This window comes from Cucumis melo, chromosome 1, assembly GCF_025177605.1.
Source record: "Cucumis melo cultivar AY chromosome 1, USDA_Cmelo_AY_1.0, whole genome shotgun sequence".
In the NCBI taxonomy this organism is placed as follows: Eukaryota; Viridiplantae; Streptophyta; class Magnoliopsida; order Cucurbitales; family Cucurbitaceae; genus Cucumis; species Cucumis melo.
This window is the reverse complement of record NC_066857.1, coordinates 23,653,431-23,680,692: the sequence shown is the minus strand read 5'-3', so window position 1 is coordinate 23,680,692 and position 27,262 is coordinate 23,653,431. Positions and strand designations below refer to the sequence as shown.

General features: G+C 34.8%; 1 protein-coding gene and 1 non-coding gene across 2 annotated transcripts; both read right to left on the bottom strand.

Moving 5' to 3' along the window:
• Nucleotides 1-9,466: 9,466 nt before the first annotated feature.
• Nucleotides 9,467-10,205, bottom strand: LOC107990862 (uncharacterized). The gene is made up of 2 exons (XM_017044848.2): nucleotides 9,999-10,205; nucleotides 9,467-9,886 (listed from the first exon to the last, which is right to left on the bottom strand). The coding sequence occupies exons 1-2, from the start codon at nucleotides 10,203-10,205 to the stop codon at nucleotides 9,467-9,469; spliced, it is 627 nt and encodes a 208-aa protein (XP_016900337.2).
• A 5,938-nt stretch (nucleotides 10,206-16,143) lies between these two features.
• LOC127144314 (5.8S ribosomal RNA) lies at nucleotides 16,144-16,299 on the bottom strand. Its single transcript, XR_007815966.1, has one exon. It is a non-coding gene; the product is annotated as a 5.8S ribosomal RNA (ribosomal RNA).
• Between the last annotated feature and the right edge of the window lie 10,963 nt (nucleotides 16,300-27,262).

The following is a 27,262-nucleotide window of genomic DNA, read 5'->3' as shown; positions in this document are numbered from 1 at the left end:
TATAATTCCCTTCCCGTGCTCCCTCCCGTGCAATTTTCCTTCCCGTGCTCACTCCCGTGGAATTTCCCTTCCCGTGCTCCCTCCCGTGGAATTTCCCTTAGATCCCCAAAATTTAGGGTTTTGCTTCAAATCGGACGAAAAAAACTTCAATCGGACGAAGAAGAAAACGAATAGACTTCGGACGAACTTGTTATTTTCTTTCTCCCCTTCACGTTTAACAAACTTTGGACAACATCTTGTTAATACACTTGAGAACTTCAGTCGAAAAATGGCAAGATATTTCATATTCTACACTTTACAGAAACCAATTGTTTGATTTTTTTTCTAACTTATACACTTGAAACATCCTGTTGCTACACTTGAGAACTTCAGTCGAAAAATGGCAAGGTATTTTTAATTTCTTTTTCTAGTATTATATATTTTTGTTGAATACAAACAATTTGGAACTAATATTTTATATATTTTTATGGTATACAAACAAAACAGGGAAAAGATTGAAAAGGTTAAAACAAAAAAAAGAAAAATAAATTTTGAGAAGGGTGAAGAAAGTTCAAAAAGTAGAAAAGGACAAAGAAAGAATAAAGGATCATTGAAGAAAGAGGTAATTACTGATATCAATATATTTGTTGATACACCAATATATGTTGTTGATACACTCAACCAATTAAATGCATTTGATTCACTAAGCATGATACACTTTATGTACTGCTGATACACTTGTTATGGTTTGCTGATAAACTTGATAGATTTAATACACTTAAGCACTTACTAAACTTTCTTGATACATATTATTAGTTTGAAACACTTGCTCCACTAAGCATGATACACTTTATATACTGTTGATACACTTATTATGATGTGCTGATACACTTGTTATGATGTGCTGATACACTTGTTATGATGTGCTGATACACTTGTTATGATATGTTGAGACACTTGTTATGATTGCTGATACACTTGTTATGATGTGCCGATACACTTGTTATGATATGTTGATACACTTGATATATTGTTGATAATACATTGATTTGTATATTAAACAGGTTAATGCTGAAGAGAACCTTGCAAACAAAGTTCATTACTATTCAAAGTTGACAATAATAGAGTCAATTGTCAAAAAGTTGTCCAAAGAGCAAATGAAAATGTTTAGGAAGGGTCCATTTGGGCACCTTCTTGATATTCAAATCAAAAAGTGTCCTGGACAATTGTTAGTTCATTTGATTAGAAGACTGTCTAAGCAATCAACTGACAACACTTTGATTTTCAATCTAGAGGGTAATATAGTAAAATTTGGATTGAGAGAATTTCATTTAATAAGCGGACTGAATTGTCAACCATTCCCACAATCCACAACTTCAAATATCAAGGAGGAATTCAATAGTGAATTGAGAACCACCTGCTTTAGTAATATTGATATATTAGACAGAAACAAAATTATTGCAGCCTTTAGTATAGCACAACTTAGTGACCGACTCATGATTAAATTAGCAAATCTTCTTATTTTAGTCTGTTTCATCAACTGCAGACAACTCCATAAGGTAGTAGATTGGAAACACCTTAAAATGATAGATGATGAGGAAATTTTGCTAAACTTTCCATGGGGTAGGTTGTCTTTTAACTTAACTGTTGAATATATGAGAAAAGCTGCAGAAGACTTGACCGTCAATTTCTCACTACAAGAATTTCCACACATTTTAGTTTGTTGGCACTAGAAGAATTTTGGCCTTTAATGTCGGTTTTAAACCGACATTAAAGGCCTTTAATGTCACTTGGCAACCGACATCTTTGTGAGCGTTATTAAAGGCCTTTAATGTCGGTTGGGCTTTAATGTCAGTTTAAAAACGACATTAAAGGCCTCTTTAATGTCGATTTTAAAAACGACATTAAAGGCCTTTAATGTCAGTTTTCAACCGACATCTTTGATGGTGTTACTGAAGCCCTTTAATGTTGGTTGGGCTTTAATGTCGGTTTAAAAACGACATTAAAGTCCTCTTTAATGTCGGTTTGTCAATTTTCAACCGACATCTTTGATAGTGTTATTGAAGCCCTTTAATGTCGGTTGAACTCTGATATCTCGGTTTAAAACCGACATTAAAGCCTAGTTTTTTTATTCATTTTTACAAATTTATTTTTATTTAATTGTTACATTATTGTCCTATAGACCGATATTGGGTCAATGTAGATAAATATGTTTTTCACACGCCAACAAATCAATGAAATTCATATTATGTTAAAAACTATAACATTTGTCTTTTACATTTGAATACACAAAATAAAATATCAATATTATGTTTATATATACATTCTACAATAGTACATGAAAAAAGATTCTAATACAAGAATTAAATAATTAAAAATCCTAAATGCCTTCTCAGTCTTCAATTTTCAACGGTCGCTTGGCCATTTCTACACAATCGCTTAGCTTTCAACCCGATATCATTTCAATTATCTACAAACAATATCAAATAAACCATTTATATGAATAACAAAGCTGTTTGAAGTACTAAAATTGCAGAGAAGGATGAAAAGTTCTTAAGATTTTATATCCACACCCCAATCCACATAACTCTCTTCAGTCTACCTCATCCATCAGGCTTTCCTAAATCTCTTCAATCTAATATTAGAAATATTCCATAGATGCAATCATATACAATCCTTTTCCCAAATAAAAAAAAAAACATTTTATGTGGCAACCTATGAAATCTTGTAATTGATTAGCTCATAATATTGCCCACCAAATGAATAATCAACATTTTTTTACATAACATTATTATGAAAACCAATATCAATCTATAAAGAAATAAGCAACATCAACACAATAAGCTGAAAAGTAAAGCTCAGTTATAGTAACTTCATACTTCATTATCTGCTGATACTTGAAGATGAATAAAAATGAAAACAAAAACCTTATGATTCAAGACAAAGAAAAGCTACTTTACGTGAAAGGATTAAAAAAATTAAAATAGAAGAAAAAGACTAAGAAAAACTACCCGACACCCTTGAAGTAATAAGACCTTCAAGCTTCATGACATTGGGGTGGTCAAGCCTACGCAGGATAAGAATTTCCCTGGCCATAAAACGAACACTTTCAGGATCCATGTTAGCAAATCGTACCTTCTTCAATGCAACAATCTTGTTTGTTTCAATGTCACGGGCCCTATACACACTACTGTACGTTCCTTGTCCAATCTACATTCGAGTTATTCAAAACATAAGCAGTATAAACTGAGTGTAAAGGCCAAGATATATATGTTAATGAAAATTAGTGTTATATTAAATTCAATATTTTCTTTAGAAGCAAGAACCACCATGGAAAAATATGGGCTCAAATGTAAAAGAGAATAAAACGAACTTACTTGAACAAAACCAGTTCTATAGGTTGTACATCTGTGTCCTTGAGTTCTAATGTAAAAGAGAATAGATGACAAAGAGAATAGATGACAAAGGAAGACCCTTTGAGGTATCGGATAAGAGGTGGTAGTATTCAAAGTTGTTTAACTTGTGAATCAGTGCATGCATCAAAACTAAATTTAGAGTATTGTAATAGATTTTTTTTATTAACAATTGAAGTTAATATATGTACAGTTAAAAAACAACAAAAATTAAGAAAGGAAACCAAAGAGCATAATCCCAGTTTGAATTTTTTAATTAAAAAATAAGCCTTCAATAAGAAATACGAAAGAATGTACAAATGCAAACCTACCAAAAGAAGCCGCCCACCCTAATTAAAGAATGGATCCCAATGTAAAAAACAGACCAAACCGGTAATTAGAAAAACATACAATGAAGAATTAAATTTAATAATCGTTTTGAGGAGCCAAAGGAAGGGATATGCCTCGTTAATGCAACAGGTCTCCATTTATAACTCAGAATCCAATGGTGTCATTAGTGATGATAGAACTAATTACAAGGAGGTCATTCTCAGAAAAGCAAGCATTAATAAGGTACAGATAAGAGATCACCTTCCCCACCTTTAACTTAAAAACCCAATCCGTCCACCACCAACAGAAACTAGCATGCTCAGGTTAGCAATAGAAATTGCCCTTTCATATCCTTTGATTGTGAAAGAATCATTATTTATTGAGGAACACTTCCACAAAAAATGGTGTAAACTCGTGAATAAAATTTAAACTTCTTTTAGGAACCTTAAATTCCAGATATGATTTATCAAAGAATCACCAATCTACCATGATTTGGAGACAAAAGAATTATAGATGATTTGAAGATGAAGTTTTTGGACGTATACCCCTTCCAATCAATTGGTCTTCAAGTTGGTTAAGGCTTTGTTTTTCGAATTTTCCAACAAGGTTCAACTATTCATCAGGCTACCTAATCAAGAAGATTTGTTCTCAACAAGTCCACATCCAAGTTGTCTTCAACACAAATATCTGCCACTATATGGCCTTTTGTGAGAGAGCTGAGCATTCCAAAAATACATTTCCTATCCACCAACCCTCTTAAAAGATACATTTCTTTTCCCTCCCCCACACCAAAACAAACAAAGTGAGAGAAGGAAGGGAACTCGAGGAGATATCCTTCCACAAATTTCACTGTGCATCTTTATTCCCACCCACCAGCTACTCAAAAGTGTGAGACCTGTACTTACTCCCGGTTATCCACCACCACAGAGAATTAAACTCGAGGGATGCCAAAGCCATTTCACCAACAGGGCTTTCTTAACAGTCCTTGGATTTCCAAGTTATAGCCCTCTTGAGTTCACAAGCTTCTCAATCACCTCCTAGCTCACAAGGTGGGAGCCTTTTCCTTCATTGTATTTGATAATTGGTTAAGGTTCAACTCGAAGTAGCACTTTGCTTCTCCCCATCAACATAATTGAACATCATTACAATTTCCCTATGGATACAAAGCTTGGGGTATGTATTCTGAGAGTTGGGCAGACAATGCTTATATTTTTATAGGTGGGATGCCAAATCCATTCTTGTCTGTAATATTCATTATAGTAACTAAATTTTGATCCATTTTCCATGAAAAGGATTACAAACGCATGTTTATCTTAGGGCAATAGATTTGATTTAGAGTACACACCTACAAAGCAATAGCCAGCCCACAAATGGCAAAAAGATGTCTATTCACATGGTCAGGAGAAGTAAAACCAGTGGTTTCAAAAATTAAAAAAGAAAAAAAAGGAGCATACAAACACCACGGACTATAAATCTAAGCCTCTAAGAAGAAGTTTCTATTCTGCCCAATTCAGGTTACGCTCATATCATAAAAAACACCACAAACTATAAATCTAAGCCTCTAAGAAGAAGTTCCTAGTCTGCCCAATTCAGGTTACGCTCATATCATAGAAACAAAACAAGTGCGTATGTAAAGCAATGTTGCAGAAAAGAGTGCAGAAACAGATCAATAAATGTAAAACTATTAAAACTAACCTTATCCAACTTCTGAAAAGAGTCTGCCTTTCTAGGAACTCATCCATTGATTGCTTCTCCAGCCACAGATGTCAGCCAAGAAGGCCATCCAGCAATAACCAAAGCCCCTTTTTCCCCAATTACAACGCTGATTATTCTAGGTGTTGCATTGTTATTATGTACTCCTAATCTCTTTATTCCATCCTCCATAGTTGGCCGTTCTTGACGCAGGGGCTTGGCACTGCCAACTTTTTCAATGGATGTTACCTTCTCAGCACCATCTGATTCCGTTGTTGATCCAGCATTCTCTTCCCCAGGTTGACTTAGTATCAATCGCGCCATTGCATCACTTTGCCCTCCATCAGAATGTAACACGGATTCTTCTTTCCTCAATGAAGTCCCATGTCTGGAAGATCTATTAGACTTCAAAGCCTCTCTTTGCAATGATTCTCAGCAACATAGTCGTTTGCAACCTCTCTAAAAAACACATCATCTTGAGATCCAACATCACGAGCAAATCCAAAACATCACCATTGAATCCACGAAGATTAATACTAATATGTTACCTAATGTTTGGCTCATAGTTTTCATGATGGTTTTTTTTAAAAAAAATTTCAAAAGTAAAGCATAAAAGAGTGACTTTCAAGCACTAAGCCAAATATTACTAGCACATGAATGAATCCAAAACATCACCATAGAATCCACGAACTGCAGAGGCAACAATTTCTTTGGTGCGAGCTTGATAGACTTCAAAAGTCTTACAATCTTCACCGAAAACTCGGTCTTCAAAAAAAAAAAGCAAAAAGGAAGTAAGAAAAACAGTTAGGAGGAGAAAATTGGGGGAGAAATAGAGAAGGGTAAAGAAGAGAAATGAATGGAAACTTGCCAAATTCAAACTTGTTAGGGTTATTAGGAATGAAAATGGAGTTTCCAGAGATTTTCCAAGGGCTTGTGTTGGAGTCCGCCGCTGAGAGTGGTCTTGGCTATTGACCAATGATTTTTAATGGTTTTTAATCACAAATAAAATATTCCACTTCTATAAGTTAAAAACAATTGAAACAATAAAAACAAGAAGTTCACCATTTTGCTGATATTTTTCAAAACAATCCCTTTTAAAAGAAGCTCTGAAAAATTACTTGGTCTACAAATGCATATAAATAAACTATCTACTCCAAAACAATAAAAGGGAAAAAAAATTTCATACCTTCTTCTTCTTCTTCTTCTGCCACACCCCGACGCAAGAGTACGTGGTTCCAAGATCGATTCCGATCGCCGGACCTTCTCCTTTACCGGCCATAGTAAATCTTCAAATCGTTGATGGAAAAAAGAATCTACGATGATAGGAAATGAAAGCAAGAAATTTTGATTAGGGTTAGAAAATTTCAAAGTTATAAGGAGGAAGAAGAAAGGAGGAGAATTTATATAGAAACTATTAAGGAAAAAAAAAGGTAAAGTAAGAGAGAGAAAACTTGATTTTTTACCAAATTAAAAAAAATAAAAAATTACAAAGGGGCTTTAATGTCGATTTTCAAAAGGTGGTCGTTTAATGTCGGTTTTAAACCGACATTAAAGCGTAATGTCGGTTTAAAACCGACATTAAACGTCCGCCTTTTGAAAACCGACATTAAAGCCCATTTTTCATTTTTTCCACCCGACATTAATGACCAGATTTGTTGTAGTGTGGGCACTAGAAATCATCCCAAAGCTTTCTGAAAGTCCAAATGGGATAGCCACAAGAATTGGACATTGAAGCCCAAAAATCATAAATTGGAAATTAGAACAGCAACCTGTTTAGACATATCTGCAACGGAATTACTTCAAGTCAAGTGATGTAAGTTCTTTTTCTTCTACAACCTAATCAGTTATATACTACATTGTAGGTATATCACTTTGTTTATGTACCTAGTTAAGTTGATATGAAGTGTATCAACTGATGTAACTTTTATTTTAAAAATACAGTTTACAGTTGTCCCTTTCACTCCAACTAGCGATGAACTAATCTCTCCAAACTTTCAATTCTTCCTAAATGACGCACCAAATGAAGTTGGGAAAGAACGAAGTGAAGAAACAGAAGATGAGAATGACAAAGGTGATGAGGAAGAAACTGTAAATGATGAGACAAAAAAATCGTTGAGAAAAGAAATTCAAGAAGTGAAGAAGGATTGGAAAGCTTGAAGAATACTGTAGAAAATGGAAAAAATGAAGTATTGGAATTGTTAAATAATATAATCACCATAATCAATGAAAGAATGCCAACAGAAAAACAATCACAAGGATCGTACCATGAAAATCATGCTCCAACTTTAAGTTTGCAACGTCTTGAGGAAAGAATGAATATTCATAACTTGGATGATGCAGAGGTAAATATATTATTTTTCTTTTGAATTGAGGTAAATTTATTGTTGTTTAAGGTATATCAACGTACCGATATAACATACAACTTATATAAATCATACTGATATACATCATTTGTTGATACTGATATACTGATATTACAGATTAATGAAGAAGAAATTGAACAAGAACAGAATGCAGAAGAGTTGGAGCAAGCAATCAAGAATATTGATAAGTTCATCAACAAAATATACATTTAGTTTACTTGCAATAATTTTATTTTTCTAATGGATATTAATTATTCAATTTACTTATACATTTTCATAAATCATAAAAGAATCAAGAAGATGCCAAAAAAAATGAGGAAGAAATAGAGAATCAAGAAGTTAATGCAGAAGATCAACCAATGAATCCAGAAAATGAAGACAAAAATGTAAGTAACTTATAATATACTTTCATAGAACAATAAGGTATATCATTTTATTGTTACGCTTGTTTTAATAAAATTTTCTACTTATTTATTAAAGAATGAAAAAGACAATGAAGAGAAACAAATGAATGAGGTCTCAAAAGAAGCCATCACCCAACCGTAAGTAATTTAGTATACGTCTTGATACATTTTGATAAAATATATAATATTAGATATATCATCTGACTTATTCACATATTTCATACTTTTCATTTAAAGATTAGAGAATCTGAAGAACAGCCAAATGAAAGAGAGTTAGATGGAAAGGAGTTAATGGAAACAAGCCTCAAATTAGTTGAAGAGATCTTCAAAATTCAAGAGGTTATAACTAAACAATATATTTCTAAAATTAAGCTTATTGACTTATACACCTTATTATTCTACTTACATAAACTTGCTGATACATGTTGATTTATTATTATACATTGGATTTGGGTGATAACACAGGAAAAACACCAACAAAATGAAGAAGGGAGGACAAAGGGAAAGAACGATAAAGGCAAACCAGTGGTAAAATCATTTTTAAACTATAATATTTTTAAAATTTTAATTTTCTTTTGTAAAATACTAATAAATAAAATTGTATATTTTTAGGCTACTCGAAATAGAGTACTTACAAAGAAAGCTTCTCAACTTGCTGCCAATGATGAAAAGTGTAAAGTGCAACATGTGCAATATGAGCAGCCGAAAAAGAAATTGAAACCCACACCAAAAGCTATTGATTTGGAATTGGCCCAAAAGCATAAATCTCCCAAAAAAGGAAAAAAGTCAAACGTTGCATTTGAACTATCAAGTTTTGATTTGCTACCTTATAAACTTTTCTTTTGGACACTTTTGAATATGTTTTCACATGTGATATACTTTATATCAAATCACATAGGTATTTTTCGTATGTAATATACTTCATCTTGAATCACATAAGTATTTTTCGTATGTGATATACCTTATCTTGAATCACATTGGTATCTTTGGTATTTGATGTACCTTATCTTGTTTTGGTATCTTTGCGTTTGAAGTATCTTATATTGCATATATCACTTAGAAAAAGAATGTTTCTCTGATGTTGATAGACTTTATATTGGGTATATCACAGGTATATTGGACTTTAAATACCTTATATCAAGTATATTAATTAAGAACAAAAAAAAAAAAAAGAAATAGAGAAGAAAATATTCGAAAATAAATTGTTCAAATAATACATCACTGATAATTGCTAAATTTCGAAATAAGTAAATTGTTCAAATAATACATCATTGAAAATTGCTAAATTTCAAAACAATTAAATTGTTCAAATAGGTTCAAATGTACAAGTTCTAATATTATGACCGGCTCTCTTACAACGACTACATTTTGAGCTCTTTGAAACTTCACCAATAGAAGGAATCCTTCTTTTTCGAGGCCTTTCTGCTGGACGTCTAAATACTGGAGGCAATATATTGTCGTTCATCTCCACAACACTCCAATCAGTATGGTTACCAATCGGACGAACTAAACCACCATAAGTTGCAGACAATACAGTAGCATAGTAATACTGTGAAACGAACGCATAAGGATTCAAATTAAGACTACAAATCACAATAAGAGCATGAGCCCATGGAATTTCTTCTAGATCCCAAAAAAGGCAACTGCAGCTATTACAATTCAACTTTACTAAAAAATTCTTGCCTCCATCAACTACTTGAAATTCAACTTCACTCACAGGATTCACCTGAACACAAAAAATTATGGTATATCATCAGTGTATTAACTAATCATTACACTTAAATACAGTATATCGATAATTGACTATTATAAACAAATATCTAAAACATAACACTTACAATGAAGCTTCTTGATTCATCAACTAGCTTTCTTATTAGTCCTTCAGACCAAGAACTCAAAACACTCTTTAAACATGAGGCTGCTTTTCTTCTCTCATAAAACCACCGTTGAAGAAACTCTCTAATGGCCTCAAGCAAAGATGCAACCGGTAAGTCTCTATCAATCTTTAACTTAGAATTCAAGCTTTCACAAATATTCGTTGTCATTATTTGATATCTTCTTTTTCTAGAGTATGCACGTGACCATCTCTCAAAACCAACTTTCATAAGATATCCTCTAATAGATGGGTATATTGACTCCATCGATCTCATATATAACTCGAAATCATCTATTGTATACGAGTATGCACATTGACGAAAAAGCTTTTCAATTAAAGAGTCTTTAAATGACAACTTCACACTTTTTAAAAGATGTTCTACATAAACGCAATATTGTACCGTTGGACACACATCTAAAACACCCTTTGGAATACTTATATGTCTATCAAAAATAATAATCAATCCCTCTCGATCTCCAAAAGAAAGTTTTAATTGTTCAAAAAACCATTTCCAAGAAGCATCATTCTCCGAATCTACTATACTAAATGCAAGAGGGAAAATTTTACTATTACCATCCATAGTTGCTGCAGTTAACAATGTTCCACCATACTTACACTTTAAAAATGTCCCATCAACGACTATATTTGGTCTACAATATCTCCAACCATCAATTGATGATGCAATAGCCATAAAACAATATTTGAAATGGCCATTTGGATCTATTTCTTATGCAATAAATGAACCTACAAAAAGGGAACAAAATAGAATAATCAATTTAATAAATGCACTAGATAGTAAAAGATATAATTAGTATTGCATACATCATGCAATGAGTATACTTCATAATAGGTATATCAGTAAACTGATATAAAACACCAAATAGTAAAACATATAATCAGTATTGTGTACATCATACAATAAGTATACTTCATAATAGGTATATCAGTAAACTGATAAAAAACACTAAATAGTAAAACATATAATCAGTATTGCATACATCATACAACAAGTATACTTCATAATAGGTATATTAGTAAACTAATATAAAACACTAAACACTAAACTGGTATACAACAACTAGTTAGTATACCAGCTATACAAGTAAAATAATGAATGAAAAGTAGCAATAGTATAAAACGAAATAAATTGAACAATATAATAAATTAAGTGGTAGAAAAAAAAACCTGGATTTATTTCTTTTAGCTTTGAGAAGAAATTTGGAATCAAAGCATAAGAATCATCGGCATCTCCTTTCAACAACTTCATAACAGATTCTTTTGCTCTCCAAGCTTTATAATAACTAACAGAAACTCGGTAATTCATACGCATATGGTGGATGATATATTTTGGTGTTGAAGGAGAATAACTTTACCTCAAATAATCAATCATACAATGACTAACAAATTCTGAAGATGCTTGCTTATGAGAAGAATGAACAATCATTGAGCAACTATGATCACTAACGTATTTTCGAATCATCCATAATTCACTTCTTTTATAACGCGATGCTCTAACAAACCAAAGACAACCATCTTCATTACCTCTCAACTCAATTGACCTTGAATTAGATCTCAATGTCTTAAATTCAAAATTACTCTTGATAGCTATAAAGCGAAATGACTTCAGCAAAATTTCTTTACTACAAAACAAATCCTTCTCCTTAAAAGTCAACCCATCCTTACTATTAGTAATATCAACATCTCTAAAAATTACTAATTCATCTCCCAAATCAACCTCAACTATGGAAGAAGAACAAGAAGAACCAACTGAAACATCCAAAACTGTATTTACAGAATGAGAAACTAAAGGATATTGGGTAGATTGATTCTTAACCAATGTCAAGAACCAAGTCACATCTTTATTTTCAGCAATCTTTAGAACATGTTGAACACCATTACTACCCATAGGCAACAAAACCGAAAGTTCAATACATGACTCAACTTGAATTTCAGTACGTATCAAGTTCACAAAAGAATCAAATGATGATATCACTTTATCAACCAAAACACAATTTGTTTTGTAATCCACATAGGACTGTTGCTCATCCCATTGACCACTATGAAAAACAATTACCGCAAGCTTAACCATAACTACAATGAACTGCAACAAATGATGATATCACTTCATCAACCAAAACACAATATGTATCAGTCAATTAATACATATAATATAAGTATATCATACAACTAATATAAAAAACTGATACAAATTTAAAAAAACCAAAACCAAACAGAACCAAATCATGTTGGGTCGGGAAAACAGAACCAAATCATAGATAATAGGAGCAAATAAAAGAGATGAGTAATAACAAATCGTAGCCCTAATTTTAATAAATAATATACTAACAATTCAAAGAAATAATATTAGGGCTTTAGAAAAGGGAAAGAAATACATACATGATTCTTTTTTTCCCTGAAGAAAAAATGAGGAGAATAGGAGAAGAAGACGAGGAGAAGATGATAAAAAAAAGAAGCTGACAAAGAGGGAGAAATCTAAAAGAACGAAACTGAAGAGAGAAGAGAAGGACGGTGGACAAGACGCTGAAGAAGACGAGGAGAAGATAAGTCGGCAAATAGAAGAAATCGCGAAGAAGAACGACGCAGTAGAGAAGAAGAAAACGAAGAAAGAACGGTGGACAAGAGGCTGAAGAAGACGAGGAGAAGAGAAGTCAACAAATAGGAGAAATCGCGAAGAAGAACGACGCAGTAGAGAAGAAGAAAACGAAGAATGAAGATTGAAGGAGAAAACGAAGAATGGAGATTGAAGGAGAAGAACGATAAAGAAAAGATCGAAAGAACAAGATAAAGCAGCAGAAGGGTAATTTTGTAATAATGAAAAAAATAAAATAAGAAATATCAACAAAAATTAAAAAATTTCTATATCTGCAAAATTGAAAAGATTGGTGCTGATTTTGCTAAATTATATTTTTATTTTGCCACCCAGTACAATTTCCCTTTATTTTATTTGACAATTTTCCAATAAAATAATATTCAAGGTTATCTTCTGTAACCTAAACATTTATGTGGAGACATACAAGTGGATCATGTTTAAGTGATAACCTAAATGGTCTGTAATAAATGGATAAGGCTGGATACCTTATCCTGGTGACACTACGAATACGACCTGCTTTTTAGTTGTTACAATTGTTCTAAAGTGCTACAAATGATTTGATCCTAATCATTCATGTTGAGACATTAGAGCGGGGGTATTCTATACAAAGAGTTTGTATAAGACCGAACCATAAATTGAATAGTCTCTCTTATTAACACCGTTACTAGTTGAGACTACATTTCACCAGGATGACTATAGGTGACTTGACCTGGATCCTGAATGAGTTGTGAACTCCTGCCTATGAAGGCTATCCTTTGATTTGCTTGGGTGAGAGTGGCCTATATAGCCGACTCAATATGCCTACCATTTTGGGGATTCGTCTGATTGGGGAGCTGGGAACACAACTACACAAGAAGGAATTCACTCCTTATCTATAGATAGAGTAAGTAAAGAAATTGCTCTCTTAAGGGCTGACTCCAGGGCTTGAACAATGTGGCCCCACACCCTCTCTTGGCCTGAGAGGAGTTCAGTTATAGTAGGACTACAATTATTGTTCATTAGAGGAATCAGTAGTACTTAATGAGTTAGATGTAATTACATGGGCAAAACGGTAATTTTTGGCCTGTACTTACGAGCAATTTGTGAAGGGTCATTGCACTGGTGATTGGTTATATCTAATGGGCATAAAAATATATCTACAGTAAGAAGAGTACAACTATTAGTCTTTAGTGGAATGACCAATAGTTAATGAATAGATATTAATTTAATTAAAGAGTTTAATTAATTAATCCCATTTCATTGGAGCTTCAATCTGTAGGTCCATAAGGTCCTCTTGTTAGCTCAATAAGGATAAATGAGAATCAAATTTATTTTGGTTTAATTTGAATTATTCAAATTGATTAAAGGGAATAAATTGTATCTGATACAATTAACATAATGTATTTGATATATTATAATGTAAAGTTTTTATGAGAGAAGTTAATATTTGAATATGATTCAAATACTAATAATAATAATAATAAGATTCATAAATAAACTATAGGTTAAAATTAATATGGATTCGATTCATATTAGAACTATAGATTATATGAGAGATCTAAACCATTGGTTATATTATATACGATATGATATAAAGTTTATATTATATGAGATATAATATATATTAACTAAATTTATATTAATTTTATTTAATTAATATTTTTTAAATAAATAGAATGAATAACTCCCTTGGGAGTTATTCTACTTGGGAAAGAGGGAGGAAGTTATTGATAATTTCCCCTTCCATATCAATAATAGTTAAGATTTGTTTTTAAAAGAAAAAGAGAGATTTTTTTAAGCATGCTCTTATTGATCTCTCTGTATTCCAAAGGAAACATAATTCTCTCAAAATTCTTTTCCCTCACCAAAATTACAGAACCCCACAACTCTCTGTGATTCTTTACTTGGAGAATAACAAGGAAGATTTTGTGGTGTCTTGAAAGCTTGGAAGAAGAGTTCTTTAAGGTTCTACAAAGGTTAGTTTCTTTTCACCTTTTCTTCCATGAGAAGCATGCTTAAGTTTTGTTTATTGTTTTTCTTTGAATTTATTGGTTTTACAAATTGAATTTCACTTGCACGACGTTTATACGCTTCCGCTTTGAGAATTCCATTCCTTCAAGTTAGCGCGTAGTTATGCACCATAACCCAGCTTCCGTTTCATCTTGCATTGCTAGTTCTCCTGTCCTACCTATTTAAAGTTTGAGAATAGGTCGAGGGCATTGATAGGTCGAGGGCATTGCGCCCTCGATGCCTCTAATAATTGGCTTTATTTGATAGAACTCACCCACGAGCTCCAACTATCCTGAGGAAAACATCGGAGGGAACGAGCTACTAGAAGGTTTAATTAGACTTTTACCCCTACACCCAAGTCAGATGAACAATTTGCATGTTAGTATCGCTATGGGCCTCAACAGAGTTTCCTCTAGCTTTGACCCGCTCATGCATAGTTTACCATTTTTTGGGTCTCAATAAGCATGCTCACACTCGAACCCTTCTCAGAAGATCAAGGTTGGTCGGTGGTACAACCCACTAAGGGATCCCACCAGTCAGCTTCCTTGCGCCTCACGGGTTTACTCGCCCATTAACTCGCACACATGTAAGACTCTTTGGTCCGTGTTTTAAGATGGGTCGAATGTGGAGCCTTCAGGCCGATGCCAGGAGTGCACAAATGTCGAAGCTCGCCAAAAGGCACGTGCTGCCAGCCATGATCGGGACGATGACGTCTCCATAAACATAACAAAGGCCTGGGAGTAAGCTGTTGTCTCAATTCGCATCGATCCATGGCCCAAGTCGATTGGCAAACCGACTCGTCACTGTTCCACATTCGACTAGGGTACATAACTGGCCTCCATCTGCTTTCCTCCTGATAATTTCAAGCACTATTTGACTCTCTTTTCAAAGTTGTTTTCATCTTTCCCTCATGGTACTTGTTTTCTATCGGTCTCTTGCCCATATTTAGCCTTGGACATAATTTATCGCCTAATTGAGGCTGCATTCCCAAACAACCCGACTTGTTGACACCATCTCGTGGTGTGACAAGGTCTGAGGGCAATGGGGCTCTCACCCTCTCTGACGCCCCATTCAAGGGGACTTGTACTCGTTTCGCCATTGAGGCGCTTTTTTAGACTATAATTCAAACATCGAAGATGCCTGATTCTCAAGCTAGGATCTTTCCTGTTTGCTCACTCTAACTAGGGGAATCCTTGTAAGTTTTATTTCCTCTACTTATTAATATGCTTAAACTTAGCAGGTAGTCCCGCCTAACCTGAGGTCGCATTTAGAGTGTCATTTTTTTGGGAGGTGACATTTGAAGGGTCGTGTAGCAGTCCGTGGAGGTAACATTGAGGTCGAGATGCGTCACCGAGGTTGGATCAACCATCGTAATGTCACGACGACGAGCGTCGAGGACTCAAATTTAAGCCATTCGTACGACGGTGCGCATAGGAGGCCAGTTTATACCCTTTATCTTCACAACGATCCTGCATGAGGAGAGTTTTGTGATGGGGGCAGCGATGCGTGATGCCTAGGTAGACGTGCCCTCGACTAGAAGGCTCCAGGTGTAACTTGCATTCAGAGACTCGGTAGTTCACGAGATCCTGCAATTCATACCAAGTATCGCATTTTGCTACGTTCTTCATCGATGCGAGAGCCGAGATATCTATTGCTGAGAGTCGTTGTGAGTAATACGACTAGAAGAAATCGTAAGACATCTTGTGAGATATCAACTCGACATCCCGCTCACTCCCCGCTGATGTAGGAGCCCGACATTCCGTCAATTCTAAACCCTTCCACCAAGCAAGAAGAAATCGTAAGACATCTTGTATCACCACGGACAAGCACGTCGAGAATACACCCACAATAAGGTGCAAGCATTATCCAAGCAAGCCCATCTGAGTACATCAACTCGACATCTCGCTCTCATTCACCGCCGAAAGTAGGGGCCCGACATTCCGTCAATTTTGACCAAATCCTTCCACCAAACAAGAAGCAATTGCAAGATCTCTTGTATCACCATGGACAAGGTTGATTTTGCACTATTGTTGTTGCACTTGGGCACTAGGTTGTCATTCTGGGCCGTTAACTCCTTTGTCTCAATTTTTGTTAGGTTATGAGTTAAGAAAGCTCACATTTAAGCATTCTTTGGTTGTCTTTACAGCTTAGGCACTATATATGCATATGACACTACTTAGGTTTGTTTGGCACTATAGTTGCATATGGCTGTTTTAATCCTTTCGGAGCATGTCTAGACGTCGAAGTAACTAGACTTTGGGTTTATTTAAAAATGATTTTGCTGGATAAATCTAATTAAAACTTAACCTCAATCGATTGCTTGCATTCTCTTTGGTGGTTTGACTGATGTTTAGTCTAGAGTAGGATTTACTATTAAGGCATTGAGTTTGTAGCTCGGTTGATTCTTTTTCTACATTTTTTAAAGTTTTTGGTAGGTTATGAGTTACAAAATTACACTTGAGCATTTTTATGTCATATTTTAAGTTCAACTGGTACTTAGACATGTTTCGAACACCTTTTAGGTTGTTTCGAACTAACTTTGTTACACATACAAACATGGTAGCCATTGAAGGGCTTTTTTTCACACCTTTTGAACTTTTTGGTAAGTTATAAGTTACAAACTTATACTTAAGTATTATTAGGTCGTTTGGAAGCTAGGACGTGTTTTGAATACTTTTTAGGTTTGTTTGAATTGCACTTACACACTTGGCATTCTGGGTTTTGAAGTGTTTTTTTCAACCTTTTTTTAAACTTTTTGGTACGTTATGAGTTATGAACTTACAATTAAGATTTGTTAGGTCGTTTTGAAAGTTTAAGTGATACTTAGACACGTTTTGAACATGTTTTAGATTGGTTTGACACTAAGTTTGTTGCACTTACACACACGTTTGCCATTTTGGGTCTTGAAGTGCTTTTTTTCACACTTTTTGAACTTTCTACTAGATTGTGAGTTATGAACTTACACTTAAGATGTCTTAGGTCATTTTTAAGGTCCAAGTGATACGTAGACACGTTTTTAACACTTTTTAGGCTTGTTTTAAACTTAGTTTGTTGAACTTACACACTTTGTTGCCATTTTGGGTCTTGAAATGCTCTTTTTTCACTTTTTTAACTTTTTGCTAGGTCATGAATAACGAAGTTACACTTAAGCTTTGGTAGATCGTCTTTAAAATTCAAGTGATATTTAGACACATTTTGAACACCTTTAAGGTTTGTTTGAGGCTAAGTTTGTTTTACTTACACATTTGGTTGGGAATTTTTTTTGGATCTTGAAGTTCTTTTTTCACAGTTTTTAACTTTTTGGTACGTTAGGAGTTACGAACTTACACTTAAGCTTTGTGAGGTTGTTTTCGAAGTTCAAGTGATAAGCAGATATGGGCTGGAACACTTTTTATATTTGTTTGAGACTAAGTCTGTTGCACTTACATACTCGGTTGCCATTTTGGGTCCTCAGTGCTTTTTTCACTCTTTTTGAACTTTTTAGACGGTTATGAGTTACGAACTTACACTTAAGCATTGTTAGGAGGTTTTAAACTCTTTTTGTTTTGGTTTGGAACTAAGTTTGTTGCACTTGCACCCATGGTTGACATGTTGGGTCTTAGAGTGCTTTTATTGCACTTGTTGAAAATTTGGTTGGTTGTGATTTACGAACTTACACTTAAACATTGTTCGGTCGTTTTGGAAGCTTACACACGTTTTGAACTCTTTTTAGATTGGTTTGAAATAAAGTTTGTTGCACTTACACACTTGGTTGGCATTTTCGATCTTGAAGTGCTTTTTTAACACTTTTTGAACTCTTTGGTAGGTTATGATTTATGAAATTACACTTAAGTTTTGTTAGGTCATTTTGATAGTTCAAGTGATACTTAGACACATTTTGAACACCTTGTAGGTTGGTTTGAGACTATGTTATTTGTTGCCTTATGAACTTGGTTGCCATTTTGTGTCTTCAATGCCTTTTTCACTATTTTTGAATTTTTTGGTAGGTTATGATTTATTAAATTATAGTTAAGCATTGTTAGGTCATGTCAAACACATTTTATGTTGGTTTGTAACTAAGTTCGTTTCACTTACACAGTTGGTTGACATTTTGGGTCTTGAATTGTTGTTTTCACACTTTTTGAACTTTTTGGTAGGTTATGAGGTGTGAACTTACACTTAAGCATTATAAGGTCGTTTTATAAAATTTTTAGGTTGGTTTGAAACAATGTTTGTTGCACTCATAATGTTGGTTGACATGTTGCGTCTTGATTTGCTTTTTTCACACTTTTTTGAAATCTTTCTAGGTTGTGAGTTATGAACTTACACTTAAGCATTGTTTGGTTATTTTGAAAATTTAACACATCTTGAACTCTTTTTAGGTTGGTTTTAAACTAAGTTTGTTGCACTTTCACACTTTGTTGCCATTATAGGTCTTGAAGTGCTTTTTTCATACTTCTTAAACTTTTTGGATTCTTATGAGTTATGAACATACACTGAAGCACTGTTTTTGTCATTTTGAAATATTACACATTTTAAACACTTTTTTTGTTTTGTTTGAAACTATGTTTGTTGGACTAACACATTTGGTTGTCATTTTGGGTCTTGAAGTGTTTTTTCACACTTTTTGAACTTTTTGGTAGGTTATGAGTTACAAACTTACACTTATGCATTTTTATAATTCATTTAACAATAAAAGTGAAATTTCCTTTCAATTTGTTTTCAAATTTTTTATTATTACTTTTTAGGTTGGTTTGAAACTAAGTTTGTTGCACTAACACACTTGATTGACCTGTTGCGTCTATAAGTGTTTTTTTCACACTTTTTGAAATTTTGATAGTTTGTGAGTTATGAACTTTCAGTTAATCATTGTTTAGTCGTTTTGAAAACTTTTTAAGTTGGTTTTAAACTGAGTTTGTTGCACTTTCACTGTTGATTGCAATCATAGGTCTTGAAGTGTTTTTTTCACAGTTTTTGAACTCCTTAGTAAGTTACGAGTTACGAACTTACACTTAAGCGTTGTTTTTCATTTTGAAAGATTAGACACATGTTAAACAATTTTTTGGTTGGTTTTAGACTAAGTTTGTTGCACTTACATACTTGGTTGGCATTTTCGGTCTTGAAGTGCTTTATTCACATTTTTGAACTTTTTGGTAGGTTATATATATATTTTATTATTTATTTAATAAAAGTAAAGCTAAGGAGTATTTTGTTGAACAATCGTGTAGGAAGTTAAATGATCGTATGGAAAGATAGATGATCGTGTAAGAAGTAAACAATTGTTTGAAGGTAGAAAGCTAAACTATTGCGTAAGAAGGTAATGGTCGTTTAGAAAGCTAAACGATCATGTAGGAGGTTGTAGGGTAAATGCTCGTGATAATACAATCCGACAACCCAAACCAACACATATTTTACGGGTTGGGTTTGGTTGGGTTGGAAAATGAATTCGAGTTATTTGGGTTGCCAACCCAACCAACCCAAAAACATGGGTTGGGTTGAGAATGTCTTGTAACCCAATCAAACCCAACCCGTTTACACCCCTAATGTCATCCTCACATGAGATTATACCATTATCCATTGAACTAAGGAATGGACCTTGAGTCTGACGGATGTTGGAGGTTCGAGAATATATAAAAGGACATCTAAGGCTAAGTAAGGAAGAATAAAAGGAACTCCACTTCTAAGAAAAGTGGTGATCTCGTTTTGCTTGCTGGAAGAGAGGAAGCTTTTGGATCACCTTTTCCGACCAAATAGCGAACGATCACTCAATAATGGACATTAAGAGAAAACAGCCGGGAATGAATACCTATCCATTACTAGAATCAAACCCGTGTCTTCAAAAGGCAATGTCCTAACCATCGGACAAAAGGAACCAAAAAGTCATTTTTCATATACCTCAGCTTCGAGAATAGAAGTGTTTCTTGTTGTTTTTATACACAATTTGACAATTTCATTTGTGTTTATGTTAGCGATTTCTGATGTGAATTCGGCGGGTCTCTCCCCTTCCTTCAAGTTTCCTCACTGACCCAGTGACACACCAACCATGCGCTTTCCCTTTCTTTAATCATAAAGCCCTCCTTCTTTGTCTTTCATCCTCCATTTTGTTCATCCTATACAAATAGTTAAGTGGGGCCTCATTTTTTTAAATTCAAAAAAGAAAATTGGGGTTTCCTATCTCGACTATAATGAAATACAAAACAGTATTCTTCCAGGAATACAAATTCTAGATTACTCGAGTCCATTTACGATCCCTAGTTTTCAGACGCATCACACTTTCACTTGGGTTGAGGTCGCCACTCGACCCTAAGATGGATCAAAGAAGAGTGGGAAACCTCTTGGTGATTTTGGAATTCAACATCTTGGAAGGGATGTATAAGTTGAAAATGGGTATAAGGAAGGACTATCTGTTTCAAAGGATATGGTCGGGCTTCCCCTCTATGGTTGACCAGCTAAACCATCTATACTAATTGATGGGGTTCACATATTGGTGAATCGTGAACACTAGGTTATTGTAATAAGGCCTCCATATCTCCAACATTTATGAATGCTTTTCCAATTAACATTGTTTTAGAGGTGAAAGCCTTTCTTTTATCGAATTAACTCTAACTAGCCCAATCCATATCTAAATGTAGTTCTCTTAGGCTAAATCAATACAGTCTTGTTGTGAAAGAAGCTCTTGCCAACATCCGTATAGTCTAGTGTGTTGCAAGTAAGGATGAGATGAATGATTTAAATCAAGGTGAGTGATGTATAGAAGAGGATGAGGTCTAAGCGACACAATGTCGAGAGAGTCAAAGATTAGTCTCAAAGAAGAAAGTATGAAAGTCACCAAGTATGTAAGCAAGCCACTCTGGTGCCAAGCCAAGCCCATCCAAGTTCACCTCTATTCAAATACGCTCAAACCTAGCTTTAGTTGTCAAGCATGCAGTAGTGTCAATCTTAAAAGAATGTATTGAGAAGCCTACGAAAGTTTAGTCCAAGATTCATAAAGGAATCTCAATATTGATTTAGGGTTTTTTCATTTTCCTCTCACCGCCGCACACAAGTTTTTTCTTATCTCCCAATGATACTCTTCTTCCTCGACATCTTCTTCTTCTTTAGCATCCAACATTTTTTCTCATCTTCCCACACATCTTCTTCTTCTTCTTCAGCATCTTTCTCTTCTTCTCTGACAAGTCTTCTTTTTCCTTAGCTTCTTCTTAAACATTGAGCGACATGAATTGGTGGGAGAGAGCGACACCAACCAAAATCCTTCCAATTCAGCAGCTCAATCTATGATTTCTCATTCATGGACGTTGATATGATCCTTCTATTTAGCAACACCAGAGGTTGAGCTTTCTTGCTCCTCTTTAAGTTCTTCCTTCTTTTCTTGTCTTTGGAAAGATTGATCGATCTCGAATGAGATTCTTATTCCTAAGGCGAGGCTTATTTCAAACTTTAAACTCTATTTCCTTTTCTTTACATGTCAATGCTTGTAAATCCAAGTACCAAGAGTGACCACGCGAGTGGCCGATGCAAGGAGATTGTGATAAGAGTGACAACTTCAACATCAAACTTTAAGGATAGAGGAAGGCGAAGAACTACTACTTTAGACCTTTACTTTCATCAAAGTCATTATTATTGCTTCTTTTCTCTTAGAATGTGGTAAGATAGAGAGACTGATCAAGGACTACCTGAAGCTAGTCCAAAAACCTGAACCATCTCTTTCTACTCTGCTAGACGAAAAAAAAAAGATTACTTGATGCTCTGTGTATGAGGAGGTGGAAAACCTCACTCGGGGATGATACTCGTGCATTTTAGATTTTCTTCCTTCTGTAATGGATAGACGAGTGGATAGAAACCTTAATTCACTCATCGATCTCATTCCCAAATCATGAAGGACTGACGGGGTTTTTCTTCTCTTTTATTAGGTTCTCTTCCCGCTCAAAGATGAATCCCAAGATGAAAATCAGCCTTAAAGGATTCAAGGCCCTATCGAACAGAGATCGAAGGACTGACCAAGATCAAAGAACAATTCTTGTATATGAGAGAATTGCCAAAGGAAGTGAGATTTCTCTAAACCCGGTCTCAGTTGTAGATGCTACAGAGGTATTTAGTGAGTTTGCTTTCCCTGATTAAGTGAGGCCAAGCCTAATTGACCGTCTCAATGAACAAAGGATTAAGTATCAATCAAAAGAACTCAACCACAGAGAACTCGGGTCGCGTCTAAACTGAGTGAACAAGTCTTGGGGCAGGGGTCAGTACAAAAGGGAAGACCAAGAGTCATGATCATTTTCCTCAAAGTCTTGTGGAGGAAGTTGCTTTCGTCATAGTTGCTGTCTCATAATAGTACTATTCTCAAAAGATAGAATTCTTCTTTATGAAGCTTGACCTAGAAAGAGAAACTGAGCGAGAAAGGTGTATGGGGCAAGGAAGAGTCAGTAAGGGAATTCTTTCACTCTCACTTTCCAAGGTTCAAAGAATTTGAGAAGAAGCTATGGATCGAAGGAGATCAACCTGAAAATGGGTTTCATATTAGCTGATGTCTAACTCTAAAAGACTGAGAGAGCAAAGGAAGTACTGGAATCAGAGTCAAATGAATAAGTACGACTGAAGAACTACTTTTTCTAGAGGAAAAGTTGATCGAGTATGAAAGGTATGAAGAAGTGAGACTTGAGAAGATTTCCTTTCACTTTCTTTCCCGAATTCTTGAATGAGTTCCTTCAAGCTAGGTCAAAACAATAGGAAGACATAAGATGTTCCATCTCAAACACGTTAGGCATACCGACTAATTCATAGTAAAAAAGCATGGGATAGGAAGAAAAGTCAATCTTATGGCTTTCCTTTGAGTGTAATATCATTATGAAACAATTTGCACTCTCGAGAAATTGAAGAGAGAAGATTATCCCAAAGACCTGGTAAGTCGCTCCACTGAAATCCATACGATACAAGACTGGTGTCCAATGAGATACTACGACAACCTAGCTAATGCCATGCCCAGCCCAACACACTCTCTTTCCTTAAATGTTGGGACACTACCCAGAAAATAATATCTATCCGAGGCCAAAATTTGTGCATCATTGGAGGCTAGGGGTCAGATCTGGATAGAGCCAAAAGTACCCCTTTCAGAAGTAGCAATGGCATGTCTCGCTCTGCTTTCTCTTCTTCTTTCTTTGCTATATCATATTTCCATAAATCAGTTTTGACTATCGATGGCCTAAAAGTATAATGGAAGAAAGTGAATATGGGTAAAAACAAGTCATTTGGACAGGTCCTTTAGGGCATGTCCCATCTTAACTGGTGTATTTTTCTTTCTCTTTTAGAAAGCTGGAAAAGACAGATTTTTCTCATTCATGTCAAAGACGCTCACGAGAGGAAGCGTAATGCCCTAAAATAAGGTAATTTTTTATTTTAATTATCTTAAGTTTAATTTTAACCATGTTGGAACTATTTTGGGTGTTAATTGAGTTAATTGTTGAAATTGTTTGATTTTGTGGGAAGTAGGATTAATTAAATATTTTGAGAGAATATTTAGTTAGTTTGGAGATTTGGAATTTTTTTGGTGTTATGAAAGATTTGTTTTAAGTGAATTGTGATTGGTTGATTTATATTTGGTGAAGTTGAGGGAATTATGATTAATTATATATATGATTATATAATTAATTAAATTATGAAGTTAAGATAATTATATTATGAAGATAATATAATTATTTAAGGATATATATGTTATTTTAGGAAGATAAAAGTGGATGTGATTGTGGAGAGTGAAATTTTGTTATTATTTTGGGATTAAGAAAAAGAAGATAAAAAAAAAGAGATTAGATTGGTATTAAATGAAGAGAGAGAAGGTATAGGTTTTGTTTTGAAAAGAATAAAGAAAAAGAAAAGAAAAAAATAATAAGTATATTATTATTATCCTTAAATAGACCTTGTGAAGCGTGAGACACTATTCATCTTCTTCATCCTCAAGAAACCATCACAAAACCCTAGCCGCCGTTCAACCGCCACCACCTTCGATTCTTCGATCAACCTTCGTCGCTTAGTCTGTCGTCCGTCGATCTTGTCGTCGAAGCCGAATGCGAGCCAGCTGTTGATCACGTCGCACACCTGAGCTGCACAAACTAGAGCCATAGTTGTGGGCTGGGTTTCCGTCTTGCTCCGGTGCCTTGTTCTTAGTCGTCGTTCGAGCCGTCGTCTTTGTCGTCGTTTCGTCATCGTAAGCACCGAGCAAAACTCCTCAAATCTAGTCAAGTTCACGTGAGCTAATCACACCTTTTTGAGCCACACGCTAGCCGATCGTCTGTGTCAAGCCGAGCCGTTCCTTGCTTTCAAGCCGCACGCACGCCCCCTTCCTCCTTCGGTCAAGCCGCGTGTGCCGTCCCCCCTCCTAGTTGAGCCGCCAAGCCATTTTCAAGCCACCAAGCTTATTTTTAGTCTTTTCCCCCTATTTTTGCTAAGTTTTGATTGGGTTTTAGGTTTAGGATGGAATATTAACTTTGGACCCTAAATAATTTAATTTTTGATTTTAGGATGGAATTTCATTTAAGTTGGATTGTGTTTTTGTGAAGACTTGGTTAGAATTTATTGGAGAAACTGAGAGCTTTGATTTTTTACCAATTAAGGTTGAATTGGAATTCAACCTCAGCTTTGGGTAAGTTGAATTAAATGGATTTTTTTTATCTTTAAGCAACTGCTAAGTTATTGAATTTAATATATTTTCCCCCTTACTAGGATTTATTCTTGGAAAGCTTGACTATTGCTATTAGGAATAACTTGGTTAAGCTAATCTCCAGGTAAGAGATTCTTCTACTAGACCCTCGTAATGAAGTTAAGATTTTGCATGTGATTTTCCTATTATGCATTAATGTAGTTAAAATGCATAATGTATTGATGACGGATGATGACGACTGATAGTTATGACTAAGTTATGTCGATTATGATGATTGATAGTTATGATTGAGTTGTGTTGATGATGATGACTGATGATGTTAATGTTAATGCATGAAATGTTAATCTCATGATTTAGAACATTATGATTAATACTCATGCCATGTTTATGATGTTATGATGTGCTACATGCTATGGATAAGGTATTCTGTTAGCTTTGTCTATTAGAGTCGTACCCATACGGGTGTCCCTAGGGATTACTACCTTTTTATGACTGTATGGTTTGACGAGATCACTAGTCTCATGAGATGTTATGTATATGAGTGTTTCGATGAGATCATTTACAGCCTGATTGTCTTAAGTGTTCTTTCGGGTTCACTGAAGACCAGTTTGTCCTAGATGTTCTTTCGAGTTCACCAAAGACTAGTTTTACCCTAGATGTTCCTTTGGGTTCACTGAAGACCAGAGATGTCCCTATGGGGTTATTAGATTGCGTGCGTTATGGAACACGCGAGTTTAGGGTTACTTCTTTATAGGACTCTAATAGGAAGTTAACAAACACCTAGCAGGACTAGTAGTAAGTCCTTTACTGAGTATATGTTTATACTCACTCTTTCTATGTTTAATCTTTCAGGTAGAGATAAAGGTAAGGATAGAGGAAAGCTGGCAAATGACAAGAAGTGACCATGATGTGCCACAGGGAAAGTTTTTGGCTTTCGCTTTTACTTTGCAGTTATGATTCAATATTCTTTGGTATTCTTTGACTATTTTTCTACAAAAGTAGATAGGGCCCAAATTATGAGTTTATTTTAGATTTATTTCCACATTATTTATTTATTTACAATTTTAATGCATATTTGAGATTTTCAGTAAAAGATAGTTTTATTTTACATTTTCTTTAGAGAGTTTTTATTTTCCTTTATGTAGTAATGATCTCAACTTAGTATAAAAAGTTGGGTCGTTACAGGAAGGAAACCCACCCTGAATAGTCTTGAATCAGGTTATTTTCAATATTGCTTAGGAAAACGAGACCCAAACGTAATGACTTTAATACACCTCGTACATAAATATTGGAATGCAAGGTTCAACCCTAGATTCAAAATGGCAGGGCGCTAGGCTAGCTCCTCATTATCTTTTTATCTTGAATTTATTTATGAGGAGCAGGTCGACTCTCATTCCCATCCAAGTTTCAATTGATCACTCGCCATTCATAGCCTTAGCGTGCGAGATCAGAAATAGTAGCCGACGGAGCAGTAGGGTCAGTAATTGCTGGTACTATTTGTTTAGTTCAATCCGTTTCATACTAAGGCATGCTTTTCCTTGAATAGGGTCTGACAAAAGAGATCGAAGGAAATGCCTACTGATTAGCGAATGAGACCACCTCTTAAACAAGTACGGGAGAATCAACATACTCTACCCTTTGGCATAACATTTCTTCCTTATATTCGGCACCTCTCATCCTCTCTCTCCCACAAAACTAATAAGAAGAAGAGCAGAAAAGAGGGAATGAAAGAGTCAACTGAAAGAGCACTCTTGATGAAGTTACCTTTCAGACTCTTTCGAGTCAAGGCCTCATTATTCATTTCTCATAATCACTATGCTAGAAAGCTACTTCTAAGACCACTTGCTTCATGGACAACATCTCACGTGAATGAATTGAACCTGTCCTTTTTTACCATCTTTATTTATTTGCACTCTTCACTCCCCTTCAAAGTTCATAGAAATCGGTTTGCACTCCTTCACACTCCTCTTTCATTCAAAATGAAAAGAACGTAAAAAAT